This window comes from Coregonus lavaretus (assembly GCF_964263955.1).
Source record: "Coregonus lavaretus genome assembly, chromosome: 31".
NCBI classification, from domain to species: Eukaryota; Metazoa; Chordata; class Actinopteri; order Salmoniformes; family Salmonidae; genus Coregonus; species Coregonus lavaretus.
In genome coordinates, this window is record NC_140018.1 from 16,787,913 (window position 1) to 16,815,267 (window position 27,355).

At 43.6% G+C, this 27,355-nt stretch overlaps 1 protein-coding gene across 2 annotated transcripts in view; it reads left to right on the forward strand.

Annotated features, from left to right (window-relative positions):
• Positions 1 to 482: 482 nt before the first annotated feature.
• Positions 483 to 27,355, forward strand: part of efr3bb (EFR3 homolog Bb) — a 76,674-nt gene continuing 49,801 nt past the window's right edge. The window contains exons 1-2 of one of the 2 annotated variants that reach the window (XM_084149339.1): positions 483 to 611; positions 1,277 to 1,437. In XM_084149339.1, coding sequence (XP_084005465.1) covers positions 1,431 to 1,437 — 7 coding nt within the window. In that variant the 5' untranslated portion in view covers positions 483 to 611; positions 1,277 to 1,430. The remainder of the gene's footprint in view (positions 612 to 1,276; positions 1,438 to 27,355) is intronic. The other variant, XM_084149340.1, reaches the window with a different exon arrangement.

The following is a 27,355-nucleotide window of genomic DNA, read 5'->3' on the forward strand; positions in this document are numbered from 1 at the left end:
AAGCTCAACCCACTACTGCCCCCAGCTGGAACAACAATCAAGGTAATGTCAGTGAGGTGGTGCATCATCCAAGGTCCAGTGAAGATACAGTACTTCAGTGTTCAGTCCATAGTCAGACATATACACATTTTATTGGTTCAGGCCAAATAAATATTAGATGAACTAAAGCAACTGCATTTTTCTTATATCCTAAATATTCTGATAGACAATTATAGAAATTCAAGAAGAAATAAACGAATAATATGCTTAGTTAGGCTGCAGGATAATTACAGCTAGCTAAATATCTACATTATTATCAATGTACCTTACACATTTGTTGTAAAAAGCCGTTTATGTCTTGAAAACATCTGGCAAGAATGTCAAGGATACTGCTGCAAGAAGTGCATGTTGTTCTTGTAAACAAAGCTCGAGCGTGCGTGGTGGTTGGGGGAAAAATATAAAAAGGATACATACAGAATTTGACTGGACACGATGAACTGGGTGGACCCTTCTTCAAACCCAGGCTACGGGGGGGATTTAAAACGGTAGCTAGCTACATAGACAACGCAGCTGGACAGCAAGTTAGGGATACTTTTCGGCTAGAGTAATCAATTTCATGATCTCCACCCACGGTGAGAACGTTTTTTACGACCACTTCTTCATTCACAATTATAGTTGACTTTGAGTGATTCAATAAGCCAGCTCTAGCTAACATTATTAACTAGCTACCTAGCTAGCCAAATGTGTGAATGCTGTTGTGGCAAGCTAAGAAAACTAATATTGTTACTGCCTAAATAACTTGGTGCTTGACTTCAACAATATTAGCAGAGTTTCTAAACCTACTGTACTGTCATTGATATTAACTAGTCAAGAGGGGAAATGATTTGCTAACTGACAAATGATAGCTAGCAGCAGCATCTAGCTAGCTAGATAACGTTAGCTAGCTAGCGCATGTGGCAATAGATGTTAGCTAGCTAACGTTCATTGTTTTGCTAGCGATTATGCTGTCAGATAGCTAGCTAACAAAGTGGTTGATTATAGTTAAACGTAGTCTAGCTAGCTGGCCAGCCTACTTCTTAAAATGCTAGCTAGCTACACCTTGGTTAACGTTACCAGTAACTGCTAGCTAGCTTAGCTGACAGTTCATCAGTGAGAATTTGCATGTGTAAACAGCCTATGAACAGAGAGAGAAGGCAGATTGTCATCTAGTCAATGTTTAACCATTTCCTTGCAGTAGTTGCCTAATGTGCCAACTGTACTATCTAGTTACTAGCTAACCTAACAACATTTTTCACAGGCCTAAGGATATCCTGCGGTTTTCCTTTTGTGCCTGCCCCCGGATATCCTGCGGTTTCCTTTTGTGCCTGCCCCCACCCCCAACTAAACCCCTACACTGGATTAGACAGAACCAGCTCGTAGAGAACAACGACGCCTGGTGACGAATAGTGAACATGACAGGTAAGCAATATCGGCGATTTCGCTAATAGCTTCAACACTGTAGTACACGAGGGTTATGCATCCTGAATGCAGTGGAGGTCATTTCCAAGCTGATCTGCTGCAGAGGCAGAAAAGGCCCTGAGCTGCTTAATCCAAAATCTTAAGTGAATCACTCAAGGAGGTGCCCATGTTCCTCTTATGTAATAGGTTGTGTGTGTGTGTGTGTGTACTAGTTTATCTGTATTTGTGTCTGAGTGTGTCCTGGGTCAGTGTATACAAATAACATTTTCCAGACGTATCCCCAGCGTTGGTGTCTGCTGGCGATTTAACTTCTTGAACCTCTCGCCAAGTAGCTGAAAGGCTGCCTCTCTGATGCTTGTTCTCTCTCTCCCTCCCTCCCTCTCTTTCTCACAGAGAGACAGAGGGTGGATAGTGAAGCCCATTGTGTTAGTGAGATGTTTATTAATGAGAGAGGGATAGAGAGGGAGGCAGAGCAGCTATAGAAGGGGCTAATCGCTAATCTCATAGTGCACTGAAAGCCAAGGCACCCAGGCTGTTCTCTCAGTTAGCTCCTCCACTAGCTGAAGAAGAAACACAGGACAGAGACTCTGAGAGAGACACAAGTTGTCTTCGGCAGGGGCCATAAGGGCTGTGTGTGTCTGTGAAATTCTTCACATTGGTTGGAGCTGTATGGAGGGCGTGTGTGTGTGGTGTTTTGTTGCTGAGGTTGAAGCTGGTGCGTACATGTGAAGGGCATGTTGTTATTATTATTATTTATTATTTATTGAGTTAGTGGTCAATCAATGTGTTTCTGTGTTAAGAAATTGACAGTCTTTAGTTAGTGTCGTCAGTAACACTACAGGCTTGTTTGAGGCTCTGAGCGGTTGTGTAGATTGAAGACAGGACTGATTTGTATGCAAGACTAGTGAGTAATTTTTTTGTCTTGGCATTGGGACTTGATTTTATATAGCCTAGCCTATGTGTTGTATGTGTTCCAGCGTGTCGGTGTGTGTTTTTGTGCGAGGATTTGCTTCTGTGTGTGAGAGACTGGCTGTGTGCTTGAGTGTGTGTGAGCCGGTGTGTGTGTGTGTACCCACCATGCCCCTGCCTGCGCCCGATATCCCAGCCTCTCAGAGGCTGGCACTGGACTGTCGTTCCCTCCTGGATCATCGCGTTGGCAGGGGTAAGAGGTCCCATCTCCACCTCGCTCTCTCTGTCTCTGTCTCGCTGTTCTCTGTCTCACTGTTCCTCTTCTTACCTCTCCTCCTACAACAGTATTTTTGTTCCATTCTGTTTCACTGTGGCTCAACCCTTTTCCACACTCACTCTCTTTCATCTTGTTTACTTGGGCTGTTTTTTTATCAGGTACAATGTTTGGTAGTCTGCTCAGGCATTTAGCCTTTTTGAGAATTTGAGAGCTGTTAAGTAGTCCATCTTATCATGTTGAGTATTTGAGAGCTTTTTGACAGGTTTAGTAGGTGCATGTAGGTGGTGGATTGCTCATTGTGTGGAAGTGTGACCAGTGTAGGCTATGCAAAATTCATCATTGCAATCACTTGGCTCTGGAGTTGTTCCTTAGCTCAGAGATCAGCTTACCCTCCCAACATTCTAACCTTGGCTTAGAACACAAAACTGACCTTAGATCAGAGTTTAGGGGCAACCCAATCCAGCTCTATTAACTGGTAGGAATTAGATCTATGACCTAGGCCTTTTTATTATCACCATCTATTATCATGACATCATGACCTGACGATTAAATGCATTGTTCCACAAAAAACTGCTAATGTTCCTTACAGAAATCATACTACCGCAAAATTGGCAAAGAATACTGTAACCAACCAATCGAGACAGATGCTTGTTTCAAACTGTTTATTAGAGAAGAAGGCTAGAGGCTTCAGGAGAGAAAGAACAAGCTGGCCAGCAATAGGGCGATTCCACACCAGTTGGAGCGGGAAACATTTTTAGTATCTCAGATTGTTCTGGCAATTCTCACATAGAAACTTAATTTAGAGGAAGGATGTTTGAAATGCTTTTTACATTTGTATCACAAGCAATTTTTTTTGAAAATCATGATGAAAGTGGACATTTTAGGCCCTTTTTAGACCTATACATGCCTCCTGTAAGACATGATCGGTGAACCCTACATGATACAGACAACATCTTGGTGTCATTATACTCCTCCTCATAGTGTGCTCTATCTAACATATGGAGTATGTCTAGAATCTCAAATACAAAGTTTCACATAAATGTATTCAAAATTACAAATATGAATATCTCAAAACTACCGGTACCCTTTTTGATTTAGTTCATTTTAAGACGTATTGTTTGGAACAATATACTCTACAAGTACATACAATTTCCAGAGTTGGCTCTCTGCTAATTCTGAAGTTCTGATCAATTTTATGAGCACCAGCAACAAACACAGTGAATGCTAAATGGATTAAAAGGGAACTCCCTCTGCTGGTGATTTGCTGAATGTGCAATCCTAAAGCAAGACTTTGATTGGTTAATGACCTATAACATACATTCCTATGTAAAAAAAATAGGTCATATCATTAAACTAATTAGAGAGCCCACTCTGGAAATGTTATGTGTTTGAAAGAGTATATTGTTTCAAACAATATAATGTCTAAAAAATAAGCAAAATCAAAAAGGGTCGTTTTGAGACATTGAATAAATGTATGTGAAAAATATTATTTCAGAATATAGACATACTCCGTATTTGAGAGCACAATTATAAGGAGTATAATGACATCAAGATGTTGTCTGTATCATGTACGGTTCACGGATCATAAAGTCTTACAGAAGGAATGTATACTATAGGCCTACAAAGTGCCTAAAATGGCCACTTTAATCATGATACAAAATAAATAATGGTTAGTGATATAAATGTAAAAAGCATGTAGGGATGTTAATCGGTTAAACGCCGAAAATACATTTGACTGGTCATGCTTATCGGTCTATAGGTTAATTTGCATAATTTAGTGGAATTAAATTCGCGAGTGTATTTTCATTAGTCCTCATGTATCTTATTTATCCCACCTGCACAGCATACAGAGCCTAGTTTGAGGAGCGGAATAGCTTACCACCTGTAAAACAGCGCCAGAGTAGCTCCTCAAAAAGCTGGTAATGGAGTGAAATATGTGCTTTTATAAGCCCAGTCATTGCGCAACAAATAACAATTCTAAATGCAATCGTGTTTTGATGGCCACGATTAAAAAGGGCAACTATTTTCATTTCTCTATCTCAACTTAAAGAGCGCCTCCCATTCGCCATAGGCTATAGTCAACGATAGGCAGGCTATCAGCGCGTCAACCACCACTTAACAATGTGAGTTTGAGGCAGTATAATTGCTTGAAACCTGAACGTTTTACTTTACTTTACTTCAAATTATGAGGCATGTTTTACCTTGCTTCAAAGTAGTCAAAATCCAACAATAGAAACGTGGAAGCAATTATTCTAAAAATACTTCCTCATGCCATTAATCAAGATGTCTCTCCTGTTCTATTGGTTTTCATATCAACTTTCTTACGTCGTCCAGAAGCCAAAGGCACAATCCTAGTTATATTAGGAACCCATCCTAGCTGTTGCTATTAGATTCCCCCTCTTTCTCAGTTTCTAATGGAGATTTTCATCAATTTCACAGAACCGCTCGCATTTAGGTGCGGTGTTTAGAACAGTTTTCCCGCGAATTGCATTTTGGCAAATGTTTTAAAATGACGTGTTATGAGCTGCTTCATTACAGGAGTTGCATGTTCAGTAATAGGCTATCTGCATTGCTTCTACATCTGCTTGCTCTTTGGGGTTTTAGGCTTGGTTTCTGTATAAGCACTTTGTGACATCTGCTGATGTAAAAAGGGCTTTATAAATACATTTGATTGATGATTGCTATAGCCTTTTGACTGTAAGACGATAGGCTTGCTATTGTTGCATGTTGCAAGCTCTTAATGGAAAAATGTCTGTTCCTTGTTTGCATGCATAGTATTTTCTGTTGGTCACATAATTTTACTATTTGGAAAAAAAGTTAGTTTGTTGACCGGTTAATGATGGTCGGTTAGTCTGCAGCAAAAAAAAAAAGCATGTTAAACATCCTTCCTCCCAATGAAATTCCTATGTGAGAATTGCCAGAACAATCTGAGATACCAAACATATTTTCCGTTCCCGCTGGCTTGGAATCGCCCTATACCTGCTGTATGCACACACTCAGCAGTCAGTCGTACAGAAAGATGATACACAGACGTTTTTGAACTTGAGACTTGAGAGCTATTTGGAAAAAAATCCATATTTAGGAAGCCAGCTGTGCGCTTAGTATGCTTGTCATATGGTCATGAAATGTAGCACACTTTGGCACAGAAAAGGAGCGAGGGGAGGAAGTGGAAAGAGGGAGATTGAGTGAGGGAGGGCTAGTGGGGGGGAGGCGAGGGAGGGCTAGTGGGGGGAGGCGAGGGAGGGCTAGTGGGGGGAGGCGAGGGAGGGCTAGTGGGGGGAGGCGAGGGGGGGCTAGTGGGGGGAGGCGAGGGAGGGCTAGTGGGGGGAGGCGAGGGAGGGCTAGTGGGGGAAGGCGAGGGAGGGCTAGTGGGGGAAGGCGAGGGAGGGCTAGTGGGGGGGAGGCGAGGGAGGGCTAGTGGGGGGAGGCGAGGGGGGGCTAGTGGGGGGAGGCGAGGGAGGGCTAGTGGGGGGAGGCGAGGGAGGGCTAGTGGGGGGAGGCGAGGGAGGGCTAGTGGGGGGAGGCGAGGGGGGGCTAGTGGGGGGAGGCGAGGGGGGGCTAGTGGGGGAAGGCAAGTGAGGAAATGGAAAGACTGATGGTGGACGGGGGGGGGACGGGGAGACGGTGATGCAGGCAGAGGGTGGGGAGAGAGCAGAAGAGTGCGTGGGTGGAGGGTTTCTCCCTCACAACCCCTGTAGGTGCAGAGCTGTTTTCCTCCTCTCTCTCTCTCGCTCTCTCTCGTGTGTGAATTGTGATTGGAGGGGAGGTGTGGGTGCGTGTGTGTGAAATCGGCGTCCTTCTCTTGAGACCGAGCGATTGGGAGCGCTAACGGGAAAATCCAAGGTCATCGCAACACACTTCTCGCTGACGCTGTCGGTCAGCCTTCTCGTACGCGCGCGTATGTGTGCGCATTTTTATTGCTAGGAGCAAGCTTGCAAGCCTACAAGACCGTGTGTGTGAATGTAACCGTGTATATGTGTATTAACCCCAGAGAACACAGTGTGGGTGTGTGTATTTTTCGGTGTCTTGTTTGCACAGCAGCGTGTGTGTGTGAATAACCGTGACCGCTTCAGAGAGGCTGCAGGCAGACAGTGAAACGCGTCAAGCATCGTGTTCGATGTACGGTAAGAATAACAAGTATCCCTTTTCTCTGTGTGTGTCTGTGCGCAATGTCAATCATCCTCCGTTGAGCCAGTTTTCCTACCTTCTCTAAATGGCATGTTTTTTTTATTTTCCCAGTGATGGTCACTGCTCTAGACAGTGTAGGATATCTCATGCATGTAGACTAGTATGTGATGCATGTTGACTAGTATGTGACTTGTATGCATATGGAACTATATAATATATAGTATTCTAATAGCGTTAACTGTAGTTCTGTGGTGGTACCGAAGAGGTGTCCAGCTGTGTCTCTGATCATGTACATTCTAGGTGAACTATGTAAGTTGCTGCTTATCGGTAACTTCTTATACTGTCACTGAAGCCGTCTTCTGGTCCTCTATAGTATATTGACATATTCGTGTGTGTGCACATATCAATGTATATTTTACATGTGTGTATAATACACACTCTTATTGCACTGGCCTAATACATGTTTGTGTGTGTGTAATAGACTGACACAGTCACCCTTGTTGAATGACCAGGGAAAAAATGGATAGTTACTTATCGCAATATTAATTTTGGACAATATTATATCAGTACTTTGACTCCAAGTATTGATAAAAATAAATATACAGTGGGGGGAAAAAAGTATTTAGTCAGCCACCAATTGTGCAAGTTCTCCCACTTAAAAAGATGAGAGAGGCCTGTAATTTTCATCATAGGTACACGTCAACTATGACAGACAAATAGATTTAAAAAAATCCAGAAAATCACATTGTAGGATTTTTAATGAATTGATTTGCAAATTATGGTGGAAAATAAGTATTTGGTCACCTACAAACAAGCAAGATTTCTGGCTCTCACAGACCTGTAACTTCTTCTTTAAGAGGCTCCTCTGTCCTCCACTCGTTACCTGTATTAATGGCACCTGTTTGAACTTGTTATCAGTATAAAAGACACCTGTCCACAACCTCAAACAGTCACACTCCAAACTCCACTATGGCCAAGACCAAAGAGCTGTCAAAGGACACCAGAAACAAAATTTGTTTACCTGCACCAGGCTGAGAAGACTGAATCTGCAATAGGTAAGCAGCTTGGTTTGAAGAAATCAACTGTGGGAGCAATTATTAGGAAATGGAAGACATACAAGACCACTGATAATCTCCCTCGATCTGGGGCTCCACGCAATATCTCACCTCGTGGGGTCAAAATGATCACAAGAACGGTGAGCAAAAATCCCAGAACCACACGGGGGGACCTAGTGAATGACCTGCAGAGAGCTGGGACCAAAGTAACAAAGCCTACCATCAGTAACACACTACGCCGCCAGGGACTCAAATCCTGCAGTGCCAGACGTGTCCCCCTGCTTAAGCCAGTACATGTCCAGGCCCGTCTGAAGTTTGCTAGAGTGCATTTGGATGATCCAGAAGAGGATTGGGAGAATGTCATATGGTCAGATGAATCCAAAATAGAACTTTTTGGTAAAAACTCAACTCGTCGTGTTTGGAGGACAAAGAATGCTGAGTTGCATCCAAAGAACACCATACCTACTGTGAAGCATGGGGGTGGAAACATCATGCTTTGGGGCTGTTTTTCTGCAAAGGGACCAGGACGACTGATCCCGTGTAAAGGAAAGAATGAATGGGGCCATGTATCGTGAGATTTTGAGTGAAAACCTCCTTCCATCAGCAAGGGCATTGAAGATGAAACGTAGCTGGGTCTTTCAGCATGACAATCAATGATCCCAAACACACCGCCCGGGCAACGAAGGAGTGGCTTCGTAAGAAGCATTTCAAGGTCCTGGAGTGGCCTAGCCAGTCTCCAGATCTCAACCCCATAGAAAATCTTTGGAGGGAGTTGAAAGTCTGTGTTGCCCAGCGACAGCCCCAAAACATCACTGCTCTAGAGGAGATCTGCATGGAGGAATGGGCCAAAATACCAGCAACAGTGTGTGAAAACCTTGTGAAGACTTACAGAAAACGTTTGACCTGTGTCATTGCCAACAAAGGGTATATAACAAAGTATTGAGAAACTTTTGTTATTGACCAAATACTTATTTTCCACCATAATTTGCAAATAAATTCATTAAAAATCCTACAATGTGATTTTCTGGATTTGGTTTTCTCATTTTGTCTGTCATAGTTGACGTGTACCTATGATTAAAATTACAGGCCTCTCTCATCTTTTTAAGTGGGAGAACTTTCACAATTGGTGGCTGACTAAATACTTCCCCCCCCCCACTGTATATACAGTATATGAGCGCTAGCTAGCGCTAGTCTGCTGTACCTGCGCCAAAACTCAGGTATTTTTCATCCTAGAGCCATCTTCTTTTTAAATAGTGAGCCAAATTGTTTTCAGCACTTTTATTTCCATGACTAATTAAAACACATTTTCTCTTGTCTCTCCGCAGACATATATTGAGCAATGTTTTTGGAACATCCAATCGCAATAAAATCGCAGTATCGAATCGCAATACATATAGAATCGTGAGAATTGCAATACATATCGTATCGTGATAATATCGAATCTTTAGGTCCCTGGCAATTTCCATGCCTTACTAGCTGTACTGCTAATATGGCATTTTGCCTGTGTGTGTGTGTGTGTGTGTGTGTGTGTGTGGAGGTTGTTTGTCTAGATGTTCCAGGAGGCTGTTGTTTATTGAGCTAAATTAGTGTATTGATGTTGGTCCATGTGGTAGAATTAGCTAGCCACTGTTCATTCAGGTAATACAGGATGTTTTTCATTATCTTTCCAATGGTGCTTCAATATGCTGCCATTCATTTAGCTGTGGTGTGAATGCCACATGCTGACTTCTCTTTGCGCTCACATTCAGTTCAGTGCATTACTGTACACTATTGAGCTGTATGGATCATGTTCATACAGGTCTGAAGATGCATAGTTCAACTGATAGGTACGATGAAGGATGTACATATAGCCTAATGATGTCGTGTTTAGCTGTTCTCAGAGTAGGGACTGTGCTCATCCAACATGTTTTCTCTCACCCACACAGCATTTGACACGTTCAATGAATTGGACGTGTATGTTCCGTGATCTTCTTTACGATCGGGGTGTGTGTTTGTTTGGCTGTGGAAATGTCTGCTAGTGATAGTGGCCGAGGGTCTCGTGTTTCTGTGTGGCCTGAGTGGCACTCACTGGTACTCTGTCCCTATTTCCTATTAATGACTTTAACAGAGAAAGGAGCTTCAGTGGTCTCCCCCCCTTATGTAATGACCCTGAAGGCTCCCTGCTTTTAGCCATCATGGTGAGCAGAGCACAGAGTGTGTGTGTGATTGCTGTGCATGTAGCATACAATAATTTGCTGGATTATCTTTGCAGTATGCACTGGTTACAGTGAAGCGTGCTGAGCACAGTAGGTAGGAGGTATGTGAGAGTGTGTGTGATGACGTCATTTGGTCACGATACTTCTCAGAACCTGGTCCCGCCCCACACACACACACACACACACACACACACACACACACACCAGAGCAGAGCATGTGAGCGGAGTTGAGCGTTTGGAAATCTCACTCCAAATTCGCTCCATTCATTAAAATCACAGTTTAATCAACACCCACCTATTTTTGTGACTACCTGGACCTACCAATTGGTTTTTAAGTATTGAAACCAAACCATATGGATTTGAATGAAAAGTATTTGAACAAACATGAAAAGGTGAATTTAAGAAGCGAACATAATTTCAAATAGGCTACATGTCATATTAAACAGCATATAAACACTCTAAATAGGTCAGGAGCCAGACAGGGAGCCTAAGAAGGAACAAAAAGGAATTATTTAGGCTATATTATTTCAAGGCTATAGCCTACAAAGAAATAGATTGTGAAGCATTTGGGAGTGCGACACAATAGGCTGGTAGTGACATAAAGTGCTCAGCATTTAAACAACATTCCGGGGCCTCCCGAGTGGCGCAGTGGTCTAAGGCACTGCATCGCACTGCGTCACTACAGCCGGCCGTGACCGGGAGACCCATGAGGCGGCGAACAATTGGCCCAGCGTCGTCCGGGTTAGGGGAGGGTTTGGCCGGCCGGGATTTCCTTGTCCCATCGCGCTCTAGCAACTCCTTGTGGCGGGCCGGGCGCCTACAAGCTGACTTCGGTTGCCAGCTGGATGGTGTTTCCTCCGGCGCATTGGTGCGGCTGGCTTCCGGGTTAAGCGAGCAGTGTGTCAAGAAGCAGTGCGGCTTGGCAGGATCGTGTTTCGGAGGACGCATGGCTCTCGACCTTCGCCTCTCCCGACTATGACTACCAACGAAATTGGGGAGAAAAAGTCGTAAAAGTAAAACAAATGTATATACATTTCGTTGTATTAAATCATTATAGTCTACAAATTACGCATGTAGGCTGTGACTTACTAAGAATGAAATACAAATGAAATGAAAAATTACTTATTAGTGCCTTTTTGAATTAATTTTTAGAATTAATTTTTAGAAACATGAGTTTGGCCGGTCTGTGGCTTCAGGCTCATGCAATGGTGCCTGGAGAGCCGGCCAGCAGCGGAGAATATCCTCTCCACACTTGCAGTGCCACTGGGGATGCTAAACACCCTTTTGGCCAATCTGGACAGAGTTGTAGATCTTTATTTTTATTTGTATAGGTAAGCCTAAAGGTTTTTAGGCAAAATAACCCAATCATAATGGAAAGCTCCTTGAGCGTGGGAATATGCCAGACCTATTGGAACAAAATCAATTATGGCCTATTGTATAAATAATAGAACAAACATTTACGAAACGTTTAAGAGATCTGATTTTTAGTTTATAAATACTTTGCTACAATGAAACACTTAGTTATCTACCCACCTCGTTCCTTTCTTTTAGCATGTGCATGTAGTAAGCACACCATCATGCTTTTAGGATAAGTGTATTTTCAGATTCCACAATGATTCTTTAGTTGTGGACATTACATCACCGCACTCCCTCTCTTGCTCTTGGTCCTCATCTTTGTAAGCCACCTTGATTTAGCACCTGTGCGTTTTATCAGTTTCTTTATGAAAATATTTAGCGAACTCCATGACATTAGTTAAAGCAAGGGTCTATAGCAGCACACAAGTAGACTACAAATGCATGCTGGGGCGGGCATGCCCTGAGCTCGTGAAGTGAGCGCTACTGGAGCGGGCGTGAAGGCCGGAATCTTGCTCCAGTCAAATTGGGCATGCTCCGCTCCAGCTCCGCTCCGCTCACATACTCTGCTTCGGACACACACACATTTACAGACGAACACATAGCAGAGTGCAATCAATCTCACGCAGGGGAGGGAGTAGCGGTTCTGTTGAAGTAGCAGATGGATAAGTCTTTGGAGATCATACGCACGTACACACGCACGCACGCACGCACACACACAGCCATGGATAGATTTAGAAGGTCTCTGTATTTCCTGATATTGATAGCAGGATAAAGTGCTAAAGTGCGTACTGATGGGAATGGAAGGGTATATTTGCTCACATTTGCTGGCCACGTGTCTTTGGAAAAACACAGAGCAGCTTTGTGACAGCAGGTGCAGATAAGACATAACGAGATGAGCTGTTGATGAAATTCCCTCCCTGTCTGTGTGTCTGTCTGTGTACTAAGTCCATGTATTTCTCTTTAGGTTAGGTATCTGTCGCTCTCTCTCTTCCATCTGTCTCCCTCATTCCTGCTCACTCTCTGTCCTTCTTTCATCCTTTCACCTCTCCATCTTTCTCTCCAGCTCTCTATACCCCTCTTCCTCTCTACCTCCCCCCATTTTTTCTAACTCTCTCTCTTTCTCAAACTAAAGTGAAAAGCATGAGGAGTATGCAGAACTAGCAGCACAACAACCTATCAGAATGCACTGTGTCGCGAACTTTGAGAGCTTGTAACAAAAGGGAGACAACGTGGAGACAAGGAATACCAAAAATATATATTTATTAACTAAAGTAAACTAAGTATAATTAACAATGGTGTGTGTAATCAGTAATCAGTAGTGTAAGTGAGTGTTTTGCATGCATAAATGTAATAATGCAAGGTGTTGAAAGGTGCCAAAGCAAACAACCAAAAAGCCACAAAAATACCACAACAAAAATCAATCAAGCAAGGTGTCTGCATGGAGAGAGTCTCCTCAATGAATGTGGAAGAGGTCAATTTATCCTGGGACACACCCAAGCCCAGGTGTTTCCCATGTAGCTGACGACCCTCCCAACTCCGCCCACCAGCATCCTAATAAGGAAACAAGAGCAAAGAGTGAGAATACGGCAGACAGAGTGGGAGGGTCGTCATACACCCCCCCCCCCCCCATAAAACCGGGGACCAACAAGGACCCCGGAAAAACGTACCAGCCTCTGCGTCCCAAATTAACAAGTTGTTACATGTTCACACCTCCACTTGCCCCAGCCAACATCCTCCTCCCCAGACCTCAGCATCCTAAACATTCACGAACAGGGCGACATTCAGGAACATCAACAATCATGTTATCAGTCCCCCCGGATGTGCCGCACATCTAGATGGAAGGATTGTAAAAATAAACACCATCTAATTATCCTCTGATTAGGACACATCATCGACCTCAAAAAGGTGAGAGGATTATGGTCGGTGTAGACCACAATAGGTACTACTCCCGACCCAACATACACTTCGAAGTGTTGCAGCGCCCATATGAGTGCTAGCGCTTCTTTTTCAATGACCGACTAGTTCAACTGATAATGGTTAAACTTTTTGGAAAAGAAACTAACAGGCCTCTCAACCCCAGACACATCTGCTTGCAGCAAAACTGCACCTACCCCCACATGACTAGCATCCACCTGCAAGGTAAATTACAAATCCACACGAGGAGCAGCCAGCACCGGAGTTGAGGTAAGCAATCTCTTTGCATCTTCAAAAGCCTGTTGACAACGAGAAGACCATACGTAAACAGCCTTAGCTTTCAGCAAATCTGTCAAGGGAGCGACCACAGTCGAAGTTCCTACAAAAACCATGATAATACCCAATCATTCCCAAGAAACGCATCAGTTCCTTTTTAGTAGTTGGTGGTGGAAAAGCATCAATAGCTGCCACTTTAGCCCGATCAGGACGCACTTCACCCTGCCCAACCACCTTTCCAAGGTATGTAACAGTCGCCTGAGCAAACTCACATTTAGCCAAATTTATCGTGAGGCGACCCGCAGCCAGACGTTCGAACAAGGCTTGAATACGGGACAGATGTTCCTCCCAAGTATATGCATATATCACTACATCGTCCAGATAAACAGCGCACCCGGCCAGACCAGAGACAACCCTGTTCATAAGTCGCTGAAAAGTGGCAGGTGCATTACGCAGGCCGAAACTTATAACCGAATACGAGTACAGACCAAAAGGTGTAATAAAGGCAGAGATTTCACGTGCCCTACTCGTCAGTGGCACCTGCCAATAGCCCTTTAACAGGTCAAATTTGCTCACAAACTTAGCTGCGCCGACTTGATCAACGCAGTCCTCCATCCGAGGAAGAGGAAATTAATCTGGCTTACTGACATCGTTTACCTTACGGTAGTCCGTACAAAATCTGTTTGTTCCATCCGATTTACTGACCAAGATACAAGGAGAAGCCCAACTGGAGAAAGAAGGCTCTGCTATTTTACTCTCCAGCATGTACCTTGACCTCAGCATCCAGACAACGCAGTTTCTCTGAAGAAACTCTATAGAACCGTTGACGAATGGGGTCAGCATCTCCAATGTCAATATCATGTTCTATTAAGTTTGTACGTGTAGGTGTATTAGAAAACAAACCTGGAAATCTCAGAATCAGACCAACCATCTCTTTCCGCCCATCAACAGGTAGATGAGTAAGAAGGCTATCTAAAATCTCCAGTGTCTCTGAATTTTTCAATCTACCCTGCAGTATGCAATCGTTGGGACCAGAAACATCTTCCTCCTCCTGCACAGACCTAGCATGACCAGAACCCAGGGAAATAACAGTATCAGTCAAAATAACAGTTTTACCGTCCTCTGTAGACTCCCACTGTTCAGTCTCAGAGGAACGTGCATAATAGGGTTTTAACAAATTTACATGGCACAGTTGGTGTACTTTCCTCCGTTCTGGAGTGGCAACTAGATAATTTTGCTCAGTGTACTGGCGCACCACTGTATATGGACCTTGAAACTTGGCTTGAAAAGGAGAACCAACAATTGGCAGCAGAGCCAGAACCTGATCACCTGGACTAAAGTGACGAGGCTCAGCTCGGCGATCAAATATGCTCTTTATCCTGTCCTGTGAAGATGATAGCTTCTCTTTAGCCATTTCACCAGCGGCATACAAGCGTCGTCGAAAATCACACACATATGATAACAGGGACTGAGGAGGCTCGAGAGACTTCCAGTCATCCTGGAGAATAGATAAAAGCCCACACACCCTATGTCCAAACACAAGGTCCTTTGGACTAAAACCCGTGCTCTCCTGTGAAACCTCCCTAGCGGCTAACAGTAACCAAGGCAACCCCTCCTCCCAATCCTTATCCATCTCAGTACAATAAGCTCTCAACAAAGACTTGTGTTTGATGGAAACGTTCCAGTGCTCCTTGACTTTGCGCATGATAGGCGCTAGACAAGTTGTGTTTTAATATGGAGCTGTTGGAGAACCTAACCAAAGAGATTAGAGGTGAAATTAGATCCTTGATCACTTTGAATGACCTTAGGGATTCCAAACAGTGAGAGAAACTGAGTCAAAGCTTTTAACACAGACTTCGTCGTGATAGACCGGAGAGGATAGGCAGCAGGAAACCTAGTGGTCTGACACATCACAGTCAACAAATAATTACTACCCTTTTTAGAACGAGGCAAAGGACCAACACAGTCAATAATCAGATACTCAAAAGGTTTACTGAGTACAGGAATAGGAAACAGTGGTACCGGCTTAATAGCTTGATTAGGTTTACCAGTTAATTGACAGGTGTGACAAGTTTTGATGAAATCAGAAACATCCCTCTTTAATCTAGGCCAAAAGAAATGTCTTAATATGCGATTGTAGGTTTTCCTCACACCATATGTCCAGCAACGTCGTTGTGAGAAGTTGTCAACACCAACTCACGAAGCTTAACTGGTACCACAACCTGACTAATCGCCTCCCCCAGAAAACAACTACCATGAAACATCCACTTTCTCATCAGGACCTCCTCTTGGAGAAAATAGCCCTGTGCGACATCTCCCAACTGTTCCACAGGCACAATTTGGTCCCGCAACTCTTCTAATGTGGGGTCAGTCCGTTGCGCCTCGATTAAATCGGAGCGGGATACAGATAACAGGATAACAGGGAAAACAGTAACAGACTTCTTTGTGGTATTCTCGTTAGCCAGTTCTGTGACCAGGTCGTCATGGATCATAGAACGCGTCACTGCACACGCAGAGAACACCTCTGGGAAATTCTGTGCAATCTCATCAGGAATCCCTACAATTGACGGCTTAGTGGAAACCACTAAAGATGGAAACACGATAGGCCACACACGCTCACCAGCCAAGTTATTCCCAAGGATCACGTCAATACCCTCAATAGGCAATGAAGGACACACCCCCACAACAACCTCACCTTTCACCAGTCCACAATCCAACATCAGTTTATGCAATGGAACTGACAGTGTTCAAACCTATTCCCCTAATTAGAACACTATTCCCCGAATCAGTCTCCGCAGAGAAGGGTAACACTGTGTCTCTTAGGATCTTCACTGGCACTAGATTCTTACTTCCTAACATAGACACAAAACCCTCCGTAATGAAAGGTAAATAGTCTGGATCAATATGGCCTTTCACATGCCCCTGGGCATGAGACAATGTGTCAGGAGTGAACTGATGTGGAACAGGTGCAGCTAACGCCGTAGGCTTAGATTTAACATAAGAACCTGTACTGAATTTACCCCTAGACCTGAGAACCGGACATTCGTTTTTCCATTGACCTAAGTCTTGACAGTAGTGACACTATTGACCAAAGTCAGTTTTACCACGGGAATCGGGCTCAACCCTAGTTGAATTAAACTCTGCCCGTGAACCGAAGTATCTCGGTGAGCGAGGCCCAAATCTCTGCGAACGCCCCCACTCACTCCGAATACGGGGTTCTGCAAAAACATTTTTGTGAGTCAAAACATATTCATTCGCCAAAACCCGCAGCTTCAGCGACAGTCTTTATTTTTTGTTCGTTAACGTACGTCGCTATACGATCAGGGAGTGTGTCTTTAAATTGCTCTAACATAATCAGATCACACAGCCCTTGGAAAGTCATAACTGCAGAGGCGGAACACCAGCGATTAAACTGTGAAGATAATTATTGCGCAAACTCAACATGAGTCTGCTGATCATCCCTTTTTAAAGTTCTAAATCGTTGGCGGTAAGCCTCAGGGAACAATTCGTAACTCTGTAACACAGCCGTTTTAACCTTATCATAACTGACACTGTCGGCTACACTAAGAGCTGAATATGCTTCCTGCGCTTTACCAGTCAGCACACACTGCAACATCAAAGTGCGGTCAGAATCAGGCCAACTCCTAGCGTCAGCAACACGCTCAAACAACGAAATGAATGTCTCAGGGTCCTTTTCATTACCTGCGGCAACAACCGTAAGTTCCCAACAATATCAAATGTGTCTTGGTCACGACCAAAAGAGGAACGACCCCTAGGTAACTCTGGGTCACCTTCCCAGAGCAAACTCTCCCCTGAGAGCTTTCCTTCCCTAACCAACTCTAGTCGCTGTTGTTGCAGCTTGATTTTAGCATATTTAAATTCCAATTCCCTTTCATATCTTACACGATCATGCCCTAGCTGTAACAGAAGTAGTTCTTTCTGCTGTTCAAAAAGAAGACTACTCTGACTAACCAATGGAGCGGTCATTGTAACATATCGGGGAATCTACGAGTCCTCAGCAGAGGCTGCCACAGCGGTAACTTCAAGAATACCACTCTCCATCAAATTGGCCTTCCCTGTAGGTTTACCTCAGGTAACTTATTATTACCAAGGTTACTGCTACTTGGTGAGCGCTAACCCTGTAGGTTTACCTCAGGTAACTTATTATTAACAAGGTTACGGTTACTTGGTGAGCGCGCTCACTGTTAACCTGAGTACATGTGGTGAGCCACATTCTAAGAGGTGTTGTCTGGCGCAAAGTGAAGTGAGACACTGCATAAGAGGCGATGGCTGGCGGATAGCCATCAAACATTAAACATTTTCTGGTCATGGTTAACCATATTTGTTTTAAGAAAAAAGTGTACAATCTAAACAAAACGCATGTCCCTGTCCTCTTTTTCAAGATGTGGCAGATTTAAACAGCCAGAATACATTTTTAAATTAAGAAATAACCATTTTATGATGACTTGTTGTTTCTAAATGGCTGCTGGGTAATTTGATATGCATCGAAATCTTCGTTCATAGGCATCAAATTGAGCGAATGCTGCACAGGTTCACTGAGTTGCAAACCAAATGGGTATAATGGGGTGATTGTTGTCTAATCGGGTGGTCTAGCGAATGGATTTGTAGATCTGACGCAGTTGCTACCTCAGATTATGAGCCTAGCAAGTGTCATATAGCTCAGTTGGTACAGCATGGCGCTTGCAACGCCAGGGTTGTGGGTTCGTTTCCCACGGGGGGCCAGTATGAAAATGTATGCACTCACTAACTGTAAGTCGCTCTGGATAAGAGCGTCTGCTAAATATGTAAAATGTAAAATGTAAATATTAACCTAATATAATTTTTTTGACGTTTATCACTAATTTCAACCTTGTAGTGTTCAGCAACCTTCAACAGCTGTTCTTTAGTACCCCACCCCACCATCCCCACCGTCAAACATGCAGGTGGAAACATTATGGTTTGGGGGGGGTTTTCTGCTAAGGGGACAGGACAACTTCACCGCATGAAAGGGACGATGGACGGGCCATGTACCGTCAAATCTTGGGTGAGAACCTCCTTCCCTCAGCCAGGGCATTGAAAAGTGGTCGTGGATGGGTATTCCAGCATGACAATGACCCAAACCACACGGTCAAGGCAACAAAGGAGTGGCTCAAGAAGAAGCACATTAAGGTCCTGGAGTGGCCTAGCCAGTCTCCAGACCTTAATCCCATAGAAAATCTGTGGAGGGAGCTGAAGGTTCGAGTTGCCAAACGTCAGCCTCGAAACCTTAATGACTTGGAGAAGATCTGCAAAGAGGAGTGGGACAAAATCCCTCCTGAGATGTGTGCAAACCTGGTGGCCAACTACAAGAAACGTCTGACCTCTGTGATTTCCAACAAGGGTTTTGCCACCAAGTACTAAGTCATGTTTTGCAGAGGGGTCAAATACTTATTTCCCTCATTAAAATGCAATTTATAACATTTTTGACATGCGTTTTTCTGGATCTTTTTTTTTTGTTATTCTGTCTCTCACTGTTCAAATAAACCTACCATTAAAATTATAGACTGATCATGTCTTTGTCAGTGGGCAAACGTACAAAATCAGCAGGGGATCAAATACTTTTTTCCCTCACTGTATTTATTAACTAAAGTAAACTAAGTATAATTAACAATGGTGTGTGTAATCAGTAGTGTAAGTGAGTGTTTTGCATGCATAAATTTATTAATGCAAGGTGTTGAAAGGTGCCAAAGCAAACAACCAAAAAGCCACAAAAATACCACAACAAAAATCAATCAAGGTGTCTGCATGGAGAGAGACTCCTCAATGAATGTGGAAGAGGTCAATTTATCCTGGGACACACCCAAGCCCAGGTGTTTCCCATGTAGCTGACGACCCTCCCAACTCCGCCCACCAGCATCCTAAAAAGGAAACAAGAGCAAAGAGAGAGAATACGGCAGACAGAGTGGGAGGGTCGTCACAACTGTCATATATATTAGCCCAGTTCTGTATCTCCATCTATTGTGGGTACGACCTGATATATCATGATATACCACAGAGTTCAAAGGTCACAGCCTCTGTCCTGTGTGGCCATGGCCCACTCCCAGAAGTGTGTGAAGGAATACAGTGCCTTGCAAAAGTATTCATCCCCCTTGGCGTTTTTCCTATTTTGTTGCATTACAACCTGTAATTGAAATAGATTTGTATTTAGATTTCATGTAATGGAAATAGTCCAAATTGGTGAAGCGAAATGAAAAAAAAATAACTTGCTTAAAAAAAAGTATAACAAAAATAAATAACGGAAAAGTGGTGCGTGCATATGTATTCACCCCCTTTGCTATGAAGCCCCTAAATAAGATCTGGTGCAACCAATTACCTTCAGAAGTCACATAATTAGTTAAATAAAGTCCACCTGTGTGCAATCTAAGTGTCACATAATCTGTCACATGATCTCAGTATATACAGTGGGGAGAACAAGTATTTGATACACTGCCGATTTTGCAGGTTTTCCTACTTACAAAGCATGTAGATAGAGGTCTGTAATTTTTATCATAGGTACACTTCAACTGTGAGAGACGGAAAATCACATTGTATGATTTTTAAGAAATGAATTTGAATTTTATTGCATGACATAAGTATTTGATCACCTACCAACCAGTAAGAATTCCGGCTCTCACAGACCTGTTCGTTTTTCTTTAAGAAGCCCTTCTGTTCTCCACTCATTACCTGTATTAACTGCACAAACCCCCCAAAAAACAATTTTAATTGCAGGTTGTAAGGCAACAAAATAGGAAAAATGCCAAGGGGGATGAATACTTCCGCAAGCCACTGTATAAGGTCAACATATCACATGTTAGGTTAGACTTGGTGGCAGAGCACACTGGGGCTCCCAGTGGGCTGCATCTCAATACTCTACAGTGGTCTCCTCTCCTTGTCTTTGTCTCATTTCCTTCATCTGCGCTGATCCAAACAGACAGGGTAGGGGGAAGACATATGGCATAGGCCAGTGGTCACAACCTTTCAAAATGCAAGCCGAGATCTACCACTAAAAAAAAAATAATAATAATACATAACTTAAAAAACATCAGACTATGCAACATTAAACAATTAAAAACAGTTTTGTAGAAATGACGTTTGTGCAGTAGGCTATAGGCCCAATACATTATCAATACATATTGGCTATGCTTGAATTGCCCTTCCAATGTTGTTCTTCTTAGACCATTTTGAAATTATATAAAATTCAAAAGGCCCTCACACATCTGAGCTATCTTTGTTGCAGGTGCATGGTAACAGTTGAATAAGATGAGAAAAAAGAAGAAACCCACACACTGCTCTTGCTAGTATCACTGCTCTTTAATAAACTTTACGTATCGGCCTCAAGGCCTTCGCCAGAACTTTTGTGAGTGTTCATAATTTGGACCCTTATGTAGACATTGCTCCACCCACATCCGTTCAATGCATCGAATGGGGTTGGAGTCGAGGGAAAATAAGTAATACATCTGTAAGTAATACATCTGTAAAACCACAATGAGGACATCGACCTATCAAGTACGTTTTCATAAGTCATTGGGTACAGTGCAAGAAAAAACCTTGAGTAATCTGAAGTGGTGGCATTAATTCATGTTCACATTTACAACATAACATGCATGGGCATTTCATCATTAAGACCATTTGGGAATAATGTCTTGCACTGTACCCAATGATTTTATGAAAACTTACTTGATAGGTCGATGTTCTCATTGTGGTTTTACAGACGTGTTTAATACGTTTTATGTACACACTTTATTAGAATACCTATGAAATGCACACTTGCAACCCCATTCGATGCATTGAACGGATATGGGTGGAGCGACGTCTACATAAGAGTGCAAATTATAAACACTCACAAAAGCTCTGACGAAAGCCTTGAAGCTTAATAAAGAACAGTGATACTAGCAAGAGCAGTGGCTAGAAGGCCGGTGACGACGAACGCCGAAGCCTGCCCGAACAAGGAGAGGAGACAGCTTCAGAGGAAGTCGTGACAGTACCCCCCCATTGACGCGCAGCTCCAGCAGCGCGCTGACACCGGCCTCGGGGACGGCCAGGAGGACGCGGAGCAGGGTGAGCTGGATGGCGACGGTGGAAATCCCGCAATGGGGAGGGATCGAGGATATCCCTCACTGGGACCCAGCACCGCTCCCTGGACCATACCCCTCCCACTCCACGAGGTACTGAAGGCCCCCCACCCGACGCCTTGAATCCAGGATGGAACTGACAGAGTACGCCGGGGGGGTGGAGGAACCTCTATGTGGAGATATGGCATCCGAGCATGACAATGTTCTATTTCACACCAAGGCTTGGTGGTTATCGAGGGGGGAGTGTTGGAAAGATTTTTCGCATTGAGAGCGGAACTGTTGTTGTTCACAATGGATGTAAAAAAACAAAATAAAAAAACAGACTGATGACTTTCTGTGTAATGAAAATTAAATGTATCCTTGCCTATGTAACAGACATATTTGGGAAACTGAAAGAACTGAACGCAAGCATGCAGGGGAAATACAAAAACATTATACAGATGAGTGACCGACTCAATGGATTCAGAGGAAAAAATTATTATTGGAGAGAGAGTCTTTCAAAAGCGAACCATGCCCCCTTCCCTCGGCTGTGCATGTTTCTAACATAGAACAGCATCAGTAAGTGTCCCATACGAGTGATGACTGCTCACCTCCAACCCTTGGAAGAGCACTTTGGGAGCTACTTTCCAATCCGTTTGACTGTGATCCTGGCTCAGTTGACATGCCGGTAAGTGAAATCGAACAGTTGATCGAGCTGTCATGTGACCGAATGCATTCACAGGTCACTACAGAGGAGTTTTGGTTCCTGACTCAAAGGGAATACCCTGCGGTCTCCCACTGAGCATTAATGCCACCTTCAAAGCAACTGTGAACTCGGAACTGGGAGCTCTGAAATTTCCGACTGAAATTTCCGAACTCGGGGTGAGAACGAGCTCTGACTGGGAAAAATGGTTTTGAACGGTCATCCAACTCGGAATTCCAACTCAGGAATTCGGGCCTCTTTCTAGAGCTCCGACTTTACGACCTGAAGATTACTGACATCATGATTTGACCTTGTATTTTTCAGAGTTCCCAGTTGTCTTGAAAGCACCATCGGTGCCTCTCGTCTGCATTAAACTAAATATCGATCCAGGTTGGATGTGACAGCAGAGATGAGATGCGACCACACCCCCTGACTTTGAGAAGCTCTGACGTGACATGCATCAAGCACACCCAACTCATTAGTGGTGGTGAGATATATTAAGTCAGACTAATTTGCAATTGACTGTCACAGCCCCATATTAAAAGTATGTGATGGTGAGTTGAGAAGTCAATCAGAAATGCTGTTAGTGTTTTTCAATTGACTGCCATAGCCCCAAATAAAAAAGTAAACATTAGCTGTTAATTACAAAAAAATTATCACATGGTTGGGGTCGCGAGAATTTCCAGATATCAAAATTGGGTCGCAGGCTAAAAAAGTTTGGCAACCCCTAGACTAGACATTGACTGCTGTACAGTTGTGGAGTTTGCTGTGCAAATTCCCCCACTCTTTCTTGCTTTCTCTTTCTCTGGTCTCTTTTGTCACGCTTTCACTTTGTGTCTGTGTGTGTTATTGTGAGTGTGTTGGTGTAGGAGAGCGGAGGAACATGACGTACGCAGGGCAGTAATAAAGCTGTTTACTGTGAGTGTGTTGGTGTAGGAGAGCGGAGGAACATGACGTACGCAGGGCAGTAATAAAGCTGTTTACTGTGAGTGTGTTGGTGTAGGAGAGCGGAGGAACATGACGTACGCAGGGCAGTAATAAAGCTGTTTACTGTGAGTGTGTTGGTGTAGGAGAGCGGAGGAACATGACGTACGCAGGGCAGTAATAAAGCTGTTTACTGTGAGGGTGAATGGACAGCCAGAGACCCCTCGCTGTGCTGCAATGTCACAACTGCCATCTACACTACCATCTAGCATCCACCCCCTTTACTCTTCTGCCGATTCTACCGTTCCTAGTTCTCTCTTCCGTACCGCCTTCAACCAGCCCACACCCTGGAGGCTAGTTCAGTACAGCACTCACCAATATGCTGAACTGTGCTGTCAGAAGAACTGCTATTCACCACCTATTCACCTGCTATTCACCACTGCTATTCACCCGTGTCTTTGTGAGACGCGGTGTGGGTGAACAGATGATCTCCGCATGTGTATTTCCCACCGTAAAGCATGGAGGAGGTGTTATGGTGTGGGGGTTCTTTGCTGGTGACACTGTCTGTGATTTATTTAGAATTCAAGGCACACTTAACCAACATGGCTACTACTGCATTCTGCAGCGATACGCCATCCCATCTGGTTTGGGCTTAGTGGGACTATCAGTTCAGTACAGCACTCACCAATATGCTGAACTGTGCTGTCAGAAGAACTGCTATTCACCACCTATTCACCTGCTATTCACCACTGCTATTCACCCCCCCCCAAAAAAGTTAATAATAATCATAACATCAACAACAAAACAGAAGTTCCCAATGTCCATCCCTTTCCGCATTGCAACCCACTACAAGTACTTTGTTTGTTTTTTCCCCCAACCAAACTATCCACCTCCACACACATACACCCTACACACAGCTAGGGCTGGGCGGTATACCGTATTTTATGATATACCGGTATTGATGCACGGACTGGTTTGGGTTTTTACTTTACCTTCTAAAACGGTATTTGAATGTTTGGTTTGTTAAATGTGATACACCACGTGTAACGTCCATTTTTATAGTATACTCCGCTACGTGTCATCTCTCTCCGCTCTCTCTCCAAGCCACTTTTCACACAGACCTAGCCCCGCCCCATGTCACTCAAGGAGCACATTTGTTGTTCCTCGACCACGAGACACTTTCGTTCAGTGTGCACATGTAACAATGTTGATGACAACAATGCTGTTTTCACTTTGCTTCTTAATATAAATCCACTAGCGTTCAATTACAGTATTCGTTTGTGTTTTTTACATCTGCAAACGGCTAGTTTGTCATTTCTTAGCAAGTTGGGCCTAATTCGTGTTAGCCGCTAATGCTAATCGCTAGTTAGCTGGCTAGCTACTGAGTCAGAATAAACGCAACTAGCTATATAGCCTGCATGTGGTTTGTGCAACATTATCTTCTAAATCAAAGCGGAATACGCAAAGCATGAATATGTTGGCTACATGAAGTAGCTAAGAGAACATGAACTGTAGCCAACGATAATAGGGTCCCCTAGGAAACACTTATCAACACTTTGGTTCCTACCCTGTCACAATAACTCCTCCCTGGCATTTTCATTCGTTGTCATGCCAAACAACACTGTATTCAAAGTGCCCACTATTCTATTCTATAGAATTAGAATAATCATTCTATTTCCATGATTCCAACAGTTCACCCAAGTGTTTTGCTCTAAATCGCAAGTCAAATCGCAATTGCCACATTTGGTTAAAAATAAGGCCTAGAATGTTTGCCCATATCATGCAGCCATACATGGCAGTGTGGAAATGATCTCAAATAAGTGCAAAAAATGCAGAAATTGATAAATGCAGAACATTATTTTTGGTTGAAGTTAAATTGAACAGTATATAACAATCAGAATGGTGAATGACCCATTGAAATCACTTAGAATGTATTTGTTGCCACTCTGGTCATGCCACTACTCATCAAACTTGTATTATTCAAAAACATAAAATACCGTCATACACACGCACCATACACACACACACACACATACATACACATACACTACCGATCAAACGTTTTAGAACACCTACTCATTCAAGGGTTTTTCTTTATTTTTACTATTTTCTACATTGTAGAATAATAGTGAAGACATCAAAACTATGAAATAACACATATGGGATCATGTAGTAACCAAAGAAGTGTTATACAAATCAAAATAGATTTGAGATTTGAGATTCTTCAAATAGCCACCCTTCGCCTTGATTACAGCTTTGCACACTCTTGGCATTCTCTCAACCAGCTTCATGAGGTAGTCACCTGGAATGCATTTCAATTAACAGGTGTGCCTTTGTGGAATTTCATTCCTTCTTAATGCGTTTGAGCCAATCAGTTGTGTTGTGACAAGGTAGGGGGTGTATACAGAAGATAACCCTATTTGGTAAAAGACCAAGTGCATATTATGGCAAGAACAGCTCAAATAAGCAAAGAGAAACGACAGTCCATCATTACTTTAAGACATGAAGGTCAGTCAATATGGAAAATGTCAAGAACTTTGAAAGTTTCTTCAAGTGCAGTCACAAAAACCATCAAGCGCTATGATAAAACTGGCTCTCATGATGACCGTCACAGGAATGGAAGACCCAGAGTTACCTCTGCTGCAGACGATACGTTCATTAGAGTTACCAGCCTCAGAAATTGCAGCCCAAATAAATGCTTCACAGAGTTCAAGTAACAGACACATCTCAACATCAACTGTTCAGAGGAGACTGTGAATCAGGCCTTCATGGTCGAATTACTGCAAAGAAACCACTACTAAAGGACACCAATAAGAAGAAGAGACTTGCTTGGGCCAAGAAACACGAGCAATGGACATTGGAAATATGTCCTTTGGTCTGGATTCCAGAAGATTTCTGGTTCCAACCGCCGTGTCTTTGTGAGACGCGGTGTGGGTGAACGGATGATCTCCGCATGTGTATTTCCCACCGTAAAGCATGGAGGAGGAGGTGTTATGGTGTGGGGGTGCTTTGCTGGTGACACTGTCTGTGACTTATTTAGAATTCAAGGCACACTTAACCAGCATGGCTACCACTGCATTCTGCAGCGATACGCCATCCCATCTGGTTTGGGCTTAGTGGGACTATCATTTGTTTTTCAACAGAACAATGACCCAACACACCTCCAGGCTGTGTAAGGGCTATTTGACCAAGAAGGAGAGTGATGGAGTGCTGCATCAGATGACCTGGCCTCCACAATCCCCCGACCTCAACCCAATTGAGATGGTTTGGGATGAGTCGGACGGCAGAGTGAAGGAAAAGCAGCCAACAAGTGCTCAGCATATGTGGGAACTCCTTCAAGACTGTTGGAAAAGCGTTCCAGGTGAAGCTGGTTGATAGAATGCCAAGAGTGTGCAAAGCTGTCATCAAGGCAAAGGGTGGCTATTTGAAGAATCTCAAATATAAAATATATTTTGATTTGTTCAACACTTTTTTGGTTACTACATGATTCCATATGTGTTATTTCATAGTTTTGATGTCTTCACTATATTCTACAATGTAGAAAATAGTAAGAATAAAGAAAAACCCTTGAATGAGTAGGTGTGTCCAAACTTTTGACCGGTAGTGTACATAAATATATACACACACACACACACAGCCTACACACACACAAAGTTTGTTCCTCGGGGGACAGACCTGCAGTATGTACAGTAGCACTGCTCAGTGAATCACTCACGTGACAGGACCCACCTCCACCCATCCATCCATCCATCCCTCCGTCCTCCCCCTTCCTTCGCCGGGGACCCTGATGCAGTCATTAATTCAGCTGTGAATCCTGCTCTTGGGCTCTCAGCCAAGACGGGCGAGGAAGGGAGGGAGGGTTTAAAGGAGAGGAGAAGACTCATTTAGAGTTTGAAGTGATGGAGTAGCAGCAGATAGAGAGATGGAGATAGCGACGGGCGGCTGCCTGCAGCTAGCGGAGCCCTACGGGGGAGTTTAGCTCCACGGTGATAGAAACTTTACTGACAGACGCACAGACAGAGGCCCTAAGCCTAAAGCTTATCTTAACTCCCAAGGCTAGGATGACTAAGGATACCACCTCAGAGATGTGACAGAGGGACAGACAGACACAG